Consider the following 8,888-nt stretch of genomic DNA (forward strand, 5'->3'; position numbering starts at 1 on the left):
GGAAAGTAGCAATGTTCAGGGCTTTGTAGTTCATCCCTAGCTGACTCAGCCTGGCCTCATGTCCCCTTGAACAGGTGTGCCCAAGGGTGTCTTTCTGGGGTGATGGTGAAGCCACGTGGCAGGAAAGACCTTGTCTTGTCAGTTCAGGATGCTCACTGGTCTCAGATCAGGTGCCTCCCTCCCAAGAGAACATCACCACCACAGAGAAGGTGCAACTTGAGAGCCTGGTGTTAAATGGGACTTTAGGGCCAGGAATAATTTCTTGATCCCTTTCCTTTTTTTGATACATTTGTGGTACACACACACACACAGAATAATGATAATGATGTCACTTATGCTTTGGAGAATTTATTGAGTCTATATAAGTCTTCCAGGAACAATTCAATTTTCATTCATTGATTATTCACAGCAGCTCTACACACATTAGTGCTGATAACTGCCACTTCCCAGGTAAACCTTTCGATACAGAGTTTATTAATTACCAGGAGAGGCCACGAGTGCATCGTATTTCACCGCCAGACTGAGGGGGTCACTCTTGCTGTAACTGACCGGGTTGGAGACCTCACACTGATATTCCCCAGGATCTTCCCTCCTGACAGGGGCTATGGTGAGGGTCTTGTGGTCCTGGTTCAGCTTCATCCTCTCTGTGAGCCTCAGAGCCTGGTCATCGATGATCCACCGGATGGAGACTCCAGTGTCACCCGAGAGGCAGGTCAGGACCACAGAGCCCTCTTCTGTGACTGTGGTGTTGTTGGTCTGCAGGGAGGCCCTTGTCACTAGATCGGTTGACAAATGGGGGAGACTGACTGAGAGTGAGCCTGGGTTATGATTCTACCTCATCGATCTCAGTCAGCTCTCAGGGCCCAGTGTGAGCAATAAAGTGGCCCAGAGGCTGGCCCTGATCTTCTGCAGAGGTTGCGTGTCTTTAATCAGGTGAAAATCTGTACATCCCCCTCATACCAGGTTGCACATAGTGATCACTGATTGTTTTCTGGACATTTCTTAGGATCCACCTGGGAAAGCTCTTCTCAGCCCATGTGTTCAGGACCTCATCATCAGGTGGAATTTTTTTCCCATGCATTCTTGCATCTTTTATTTCCTAGTTCATTCCATCCTGTTACAGGTGAATACCTGACTGGGTAATTTATAAAAATAGAGGTTTATTTCTTACAGTTTTGAATCCTGGCATGTCCAAGACCAAGGACTGCATCTGGTGAGGGCCAGATGCAGCTGCATCGTAACATGGCCAAAGGCATCGATGGGAAGAGGGTGAGTGTGAAACTGGAGGGAAGGGGCCAAGCTCCTGTGTTCATGAGGAACCCACACCTGCAGTAACTGGCCCACTCCTTCGAGCACAGCATTCATGAGTGTAGAGCCCTCAGCATCTGCTCTTCTTCCACAGGGCCCCGCCTCACATTGCTGGGGACTCAGTTTCTAACATGCTTTTCGGAGGACCCTTTATAACAGAGTAGGCCCCCTTTTCTGGGATATACTTTCTTGTATGTTAGGAAAGGAGGGTTTATTAGCTCTGTCCTTGCTAGGGCCAGGCAGATTTATGTGAAGTAGTGAAAGCATGTACTTTTGAAAAATACTTATTAGGGCATGACTATGGCCCTCCCCAGTCAACGTGATCTTATGACTTGGTGAGGTGCAAAGTGAAAGGACTTCTCAATTAAAGAGGAAATGTAATTATATCCTGGAAACCTGTGCTAAAAAAATAAATAAATTCTTAATAATTTTGAAGAAAAGGGGAAATGTATTTTCTGATGCCAGAGGGAATGTCACACTGAACAAAATCTCTAGAGAGTTGGTCCGAGTGTCCACAAAGGGCTGCTCCCCTTACCTTCTCCCACATGTACTCCTTTGGCACTGCCCGTTACCCCCACATAAGAGAGCTCCCTGTGTCTCCAAGTGTGTGACACTCACTGCTCCCCATGGCGCATTGCCTGTGCTGGTGTCCTCGGCCTCTTACAGCTGGGACTTCAGTGTCAGGACACAGCTCAGAGGTGTCTGCCCCCAAGCTCACTTTCCACATTTCCCTGCAACTGGGCCTAGGGAGACTCTGGTGCCCACTGTACAGAATCAGGACACATTCGAGGCAGTCTTTCCAGGTACCTGTTTCGCTCACCACATATAGAACTGGAGCAGAGCTCTTTACCTCATAAGACTGGAGCAGATATTGGAGCAGGGCTCTGAACCACTCTTCCACCCTGTGGGGGCAGAGTTTCCTTCTCTCTCTTAGAGGAAAAGAATGTGAATGTGTTTCAAATTCTCATGTGTTCCTTGTGCTCATGGCAGAGGTAAATTGAAACAGGGAACAGAAATGGAAGAGTGAGTGAGTGACAGAAACTAACCCTGACGACCTTTCTCCTCCCCACTCTGTGAATCTCCTCCCAATCTCTGGTGCTTTCTTGGGCTGGGGGAACCCCCAACTCTACTCATATTCTAGCCTGGAACTTTCTCAGCCATGAAAAATTAGAGATGGAAAGCAAGGAGATAGTCTTAGAGTTGGAGCAGGAGGGTCTGAAGAAGATTGGGATTTGCGCGTGTCTGTGGACACAGGCTGGGAATCAAATTTTCCATGCTCTCTCTAGAAAACCAAAGACTCCACCCAGAGCTCAGTCCTGATGCTTCAGCGCTCACTTACCAAAGACTGTGATATTCTTGACTGTGGTCCTACTGAGGCGTGTGGCAGAATTATGGACAAAGCAGGTATAGTATCCAGTATTACTTGTAGTGATTTTGGGGATAACAAACTGCTGTGTAGATTTCAAGACCCTTCCATTGAAAAGCCAAGTAAACTTTGCAGGTGGCTTAGAGGCTGTGTGGCAGGAGAGGCTGAGGTTTGTCCCTGACCGGAAATATGAATCTGTGGGCAATACGATGGGGGCATCCAGGCCATCTGGGGGAAACAGAATAAAGAAACACAGGAGATCAGCAGAGTAAAAGGGAAACTCATGGCTTGTAGAAGGCTGAGTAACTCCCCCGAGCCTTGTCACAATTTTGTTTTAAAAGTGCCAACCAGGATGATGGTGTGGTTCAGTGGTGGAGCACTTGCCTAGTGTACATAGCACATACACACGCGCGTGCGTCCGCGCGCACACACACACACACACACACACTCCAACTATAACCCCAGTGTTCACTGAAGCTGACATTCAGCTGTTTTCCCCATCACAGGTGGTCAATTCTGAGTTTGCTCAGATTGAAGCAGCTCCTCCTCTCCTCTTCCTGGAGCAAGGCTGGGCCTGCCTGGATGTGTCTGGGACAGGACACCACGGCAGTCTAGTTTCCAGGGATGGAGGTCTGTGTACTTGAACCCGCGAAGGCCTGACTATCCTGGCCCCTGGTCGTGTGTGTTGAGCCGGCAGCAGGGGACAAGGAGGAATAGAAGTTACTCACCGAGGACATTCAGGATCACTGGGTCACTTCGGTTGGCACTCAGTGGCTTCCAGGTTCCACACTCATAGGGTCCTGTGTCATTCCTTGTGACATGGAGTAAAGTGAGAGCTCTGTCGCTCTTCAACAGCTTCAGCCTGTCTCTGCCTGGGAGCTTCTGACCGTTCATCCACCACAGGTAGGTTGTGTTCTGAGTCTCAGGTTCACACATCAGTGCTACAGAGTCCTTTCCTTCCACAGGGTCGGAGTTGTTGCTTGTGATGGAGGGTTTGGGTAACCCCGCTGTGCAGACGACACACAGAAGATTGTGCTGTGAGATACCTGTGATCCCTGCAAAGACGTCTTTCCACAAGAGTTGGTCTCTCTCACCTCCCAGCCAACCTGAGTTCTTAAAGAGCAAGGCAGGGGAGCATCTCCCAGGCAGCTGCACAAGGTTCTGGGTGCGTGGAGGACGCGGGGCCCCAGGCTGTGTCTCAGAGAAGCACAGGCTGTCTCACGTGTGGACAAGCTTCAGAGTTTGATCGTAGACAGGGGCAGAAGTCAGGCCCTCTCGTGCCTCTCGCACTCAGCTGCCCGGTTTGCCTCAGGTCTTGCTCTCAGACCTCGCCCGCTCGGCTGAGGTGTGCTTCCTCTGAGGCTTTGCCCTGCAAGGCTGTCCTAGAGATGGGTCATGATGGGACCTTGCCTTGGTCTTAAACCACAACACCTCTTAGCCTGGCTTGAGGGCTGGATATGTGAGCAGAAATAGCACACACGGGGACCAGGAGCAGGCCCAACATTTAGCTCAGTGGTCAGTTTGGGGCCACAAGCTGGAGCAGTTCTGCTGACACATTTGATGGTGACTGACACGAGCCAGTGACACCTAAAAGAAAGAGGATGGATCCAGGGAGTGATGTAGGGAAGAGTGAGCAGGACAGACAGGTCTTGTACAAAACCCATGATTTGTCCTTGGTTTTTAATATCGCTTCTCCCACAGCAAAGGGCAGGTGAGGAGCATGTGGGTCTTTCCTGAAGTACAGTTGGACAAGTTCGCATTCAGAATGACTGGTGGAAAGTGAGGAGCATGAACATGCTGAAACTCTGGCCTTCACGGTCCACGTGTGTTTGACAGACTGGGATAGAAACCCGAGATTAGCTTTCTTAAATATGTAAAAAAAGTATTAATGAGGCCCAGAATCCAAGACCCATTCCTGAAAAGAATATTTATCTAGACGTCACAATAAAGTCTGTGGCTCTACAGGTCACATTACGATCAAAGGCATGCTCAAGTTGGTTTTGGACCAGTGATTCATGGAGTAGCAAAAGACCTGTGAGTCCTGTTGGGAGGACAGAGCTGGTCAGAGGGTAAGACTGAGTTGTCACTGTTGTACAAAACAAGGGACAGTACCAAGTTCAGAGAAGTATTTTGTCATGTTAGTATATTTAGAAAAATCTATGTCCCCAATCACTATGGAGAGAGAGGCAAAGTGGGTGGAACCTAACATAGACATGTGAAATTATTTCTTCTTTCTTTTGATCCTACCCCTAGAAACACAACTCGAGTTTTACTAAATCCTTCCAGATAAGGCAGAACCTAATTGAAATGGCAGTCGCTGACACATCTCCCTGTGTGTGAGGACCCACCCTGCAGTGACAGTGTCATCATGAGGACACAGGTGCATGAGGAATAGCCCATCAGACATACCTAGCAGGTGAGCTTCCTCGGGGAAGCTCTGGAGTCACTGAAGGGATGTGAGCCCCACATGGGGACCTGGATGAACTCAGGAGTGAAACTGGTGGAAAGAAATGGGCTCTGGGGCTTGCAACTCTGTCCTGTTGCCTCTGATCCCTGGCTGAGTCAGTGTAGAGAGTTGACAGAGGAGTCCCTGGGCCCTGTCTGATGGCCTATTCCATGAGTTGGCATCAAGGAATGAAAGAGCTTTGAATGGAGACACAGTGGAGAGCTGTTCACAGTGGAGGACATTGGCTCCTGGTGGGCCCTGGCAAAGACACCTGCTTTGACTGATTTCTTTGCCCTTTACTATTGCCCAGGGCATGGTTCTGCCCCCAGCAATCAGTGGAAGGGAGCAGGTTGCTCAGCCTTCAGTCTAAGAAGGTAAAGGCACAGCAAGCTGTGCAGGGCAGGTGAGGTCCCACATGGAATGAGGGGAAGGAAGACGAAGGGCAGGGAAGGAGCAAGAGAGCCAGAAGGGCCAAAGGCAGTGAGCCAGTGTGGTTTCAGTGACTTCAAAGATCCCAGAGACCAAGAGCCCCATGGCTGCCTCAGAAATGAACCAGCATCACGACACTGAAAACCTTCCCACAGCCAGCAGCCCCAGGGTCATCATGTGAGCTTAGGAGGAGATGGTCAGAAAGATGGAACAAGGTCTTAGCATCCAGGAGGGACCAGGACCCAGATCCTCCCAGGACTCTGCATGGAGTTCACAATCTCTGAAGAACTTCTAGGTCACTCATTCATTCATTCATTCACTTTTATTCCTTCCTTCCTTCAACTATTGAGAATTGGTTGCGCATTGTACCCTGTACCAGTTGCAGTCTAGTGGGCAATGAGAAAGCAAAGTCCTCTACTTTATACTCCAGTGTGTGACAACCAGCACCCCAGGAAATATGTGATTTCAGGGTAGTGAGGATGGGGGTGGGTCAGCCATCTGAGGGGGCGGCCTGGAAGTTCTCCCACTGAACTAGAGTTGATGTAGGTGATTTAGTCCCAGAATAAAATATGATTACATCTTCCTGTCATTTCTCAGACCAAGCATTCTCCCTCTAAGACTAATGCTTAGGAAAAAAGAGCTGATACAATGACTGGTTTTGGATTCCACATATACTGATAAGGGTGGTAATGATGGTTATAGCTGCAAACAGATGTCTTGTGCCCTGATATGCAACCCATTGTCTGTGAGACACTGATTCAGTCATTGTACTCCCTTGTGATTCAGTTATTTTTAGTAAAATTGTACAACGTGTATGTGGTATCTAGCTCACCTAGTTATCTCTGCATCATCTTAAAATAGCCACAATCATCTCACCTAAAGCTTGAGATAGTGAACCTGTCCCCAAATCCAGCATCTATGATAGTTTGTCTCCAAGAGAGGGTTACTAGGCTGATCCTAGCTGGACAAGGTACTGCCAGAAAACTACTCTCCTCTGCCCCTGTTCCTCCCTATGCAGTCTCCTCAACCCACCAGGGTAGATGCCTGATGTCCTAGGGAACAAGTGTCAGGCAAAAGACCAAGTCTGGCCTCACCCAGATGTGGCTCTTAAGGCTGAGCCCTGCTGGTGCCCAGTTGCAGGAGCTGTCTGATCTGAACTGCAGGAAAATTGCTGTTCCCCATCATCCCTGATGAGAAACCAAAGTTCATTCCTGGTCACAAGTTCCCCAGGGTCACCTGGAATTAGAAGCCTGGGACAAAGGATGGGGGCAGAAAATTCTTGGAGCTGAACTCTTCTGCAGAACCCCGGGGGCCTCTACCCAGGATGTGAAGTTGTCTATCGGGGCCTTTCTCAGGGCCATGTTGATGGGGGAGATTCTGGGGCCTGAGGTGAGACTGATTTCGCTGGGTTAGTAACTCGTCAGACCGTCCTTCTCTCTGCATTATGGATTCGAGTGAAGGATTCTGATCCATTAAGTTTATCTCCACAGTGTGTGTCCTGCGTTCAATGCTTAAACTCTAATATGGGGACAGTAATGCAGAAGGAGAGGAGATACAGTGATAGTCCTGTGTGTGCAAAGTAGAATTAACTCCAGCCCTTCACCCAGAGGGGATAGAAAGTCGCTCACCGTATACGTGGACCTGTCCAGATCCTTGTTGTGTCTGATGAAATGTGTTTACAGTTATTAGGGTGTAGAGTCCTGTGTCTTCCTGTTTGGCGTTCTGGAACAGCAGGGATCCATTTGGGTAGATTGTTTCTCAACCACTCTATGCAGAACCTGGTCTAATTGCTTGAGTGGATGTCACATATGCTGCAATTCTATGGGTGTTGACTACATTTGCCCCTTTGTACCAGCGATAGAGTCAAAGATTCTCTGGCAGAATGTGGACAAGTAGAAGAACATTGCTACCTTCAGCAGCAAGGAAGGGCACAGTTTCAATAGCGAGTTGGGCAGAGGTGGGTGGGTTCCAGAAGGTTAAAAGTGAGGCTAGGAGGGAGGAGAGAGAAGTCCATCAGCATTGAGATCTTCCCATTTGGATGCTAAGAGGGGGCCCTGGGTCCTGAGCAGGTGTCTTCATTCCTCAGCCTTGGGTGCATGTACATGTGTGTATTTTTGTGTGTTGGCTGTGTTTGTGTATATGTGCATGTCAGTATGTTCTCTACTGGGTTCCTCTTTTTTTTTGGTACCAGGGATGGAACTCAGGACCTTGCACTTGCGAGCCAGGTGCGGTGCCACTGAGCTACATCCCTGGCCCTCTACTGGGTTCTTTCATGCCGTTGAGCTGTCATTTCCTCTGTCTGGAGCACTCTTTCCAAGGTATGGCACAGCTCACCCTCGCTGCCCTCAGGTCTCTGCTCACATTCAGGACATCCTGGGGAGACGCCTTCCCTGACCAAGCCCTGTGGAGACCCTGGGTCTTCACGTTCTTACTTGTCTCTGCTCTGTTCACTCCAAGGCTCTTGTCAACACCGCCCCTCCCCTTCTGGATGTCCTTGCTGGGCTGTCCTCCTGACTACTAGGACAAAAGTTCTGTGAGTGCAGGGACCTGTCTGATCGTTGTTGGAGCCCAGGGCCTGGAACAGGCTCAGACACCTGTGGGTGTGAGGCTCCCAGGGCCCTGCAGGTCTGGGATTTTTTCTGGGAGCGAGGGCAGATTCTGAGCTTACTGGCTCAGAACAGTGGTTAATGCTTTCGTTGTATTTTTATACGGAAAGTCTCATTGCCAGAGCTGTTAATAGCAATTTTCACCACACAGTGCCCTCTAATGATTGACTTGGAACAGAGAACAGTGGAGCTTGTCCTTCCCTTTATCAGTTCCAGTTCACTCAGAGTTTCCTGTTACAGACACATCTGCCCCTCTTTTGGGTCTTCTTCCCTCAGGGTCCAAACTGAACCCTGTGCCTACTCTCAGGGTCTCGTCCTCCCCAGCAGACCCCAGCCAGTCTCTGCTCGTGTCCTCCCACCGACTGGCAGGAATTCATCCCCTCTCACCTGTGAGCAGGAGCCCCTGCCAGGGGATGCTCCTTCTGCTGGGAAGGCCAGAAGATGCCCTCATGGTCTCTGTCGCTTGCTCTGTCCTTCCTGTATGAAGAAGAGCTTTGCCTCTGGAAGAGCTCTCAAGCAGGCTGCTCAGGCGTGTTTGGTCTGCTGTTCTTCCTCCCTCTGAGCTGAGCCTGTCCTCCGGCAGGGGCATTTTCCAGGGTCATGTGGCCTGGGGGTGGTGCCTCTGTTCAGGGCACTTCTCTGTCTCCTCCCTTCTCAGCGCTGCCTCCTGTCCCCTTTTCCTCTTCCCGGGTGACTTTTTGGTACCCAGACCCTGTGCACCCAGGCTATGTCT

At 49.8% G+C, this 8,888-nt stretch overlaps 1 protein-coding gene across 1 annotated transcript; it reads right to left on the reverse strand.

Moving 5' to 3' along the window:
* Positions 1-713: 713 nt before the first annotated feature.
* Positions 714-8,606, reverse strand: LOC101703389 (cell adhesion molecule CEACAM8-like). The gene is made up of 3 exons (XM_087200583.1): positions 8,543-8,606; positions 3,403-3,891; positions 714-2,902 (listed from the first exon to the last, which is right to left on the reverse strand). Exons 1-3 carry the CDS (start codon positions 8,604-8,606, stop codon positions 2,640-2,642), a joined length of 816 nt encoding a protein of 271 aa, XP_087056709.1. The 3' UTR covers positions 714-2,639.
* Between the last annotated feature and the right edge of the window lie 282 nt (positions 8,607-8,888).

Source organism: Heterocephalus glaber, unplaced genomic scaffold (assembly GCF_053883595.1).
Source record: "Heterocephalus glaber isolate CG9 unplaced genomic scaffold, H.glaber_assembly_v1.0 deba00001744, whole genome shotgun sequence".
NCBI classification, from domain to species: Eukaryota; Metazoa; Chordata; class Mammalia; order Rodentia; family Bathyergidae; genus Heterocephalus; species Heterocephalus glaber.

Coding starts and splice junctions, on each gene's coding strand:
- LOC101703389 (XM_087200583.1), bottom strand. CDS start 8,606: ATGAGGGCATCTTCTGGCCTTCCCAGCAGAAGGAGCATCCCCTGGCAG. Junction 3,892..8,542: donor GCAGGGGCTCCTGCTCACAG/GTGAGAGGGGAT, acceptor TCCACACGTGAG/ACAGCCTGTGCTTCTCTGAG. Junction 2,903..3,402: donor AGTGATCCTGAATGTCCTCG/GTGAGTAACTTC, acceptor TGTTTCCCCCAG/ATGGCCTGGATGCCCCCATC.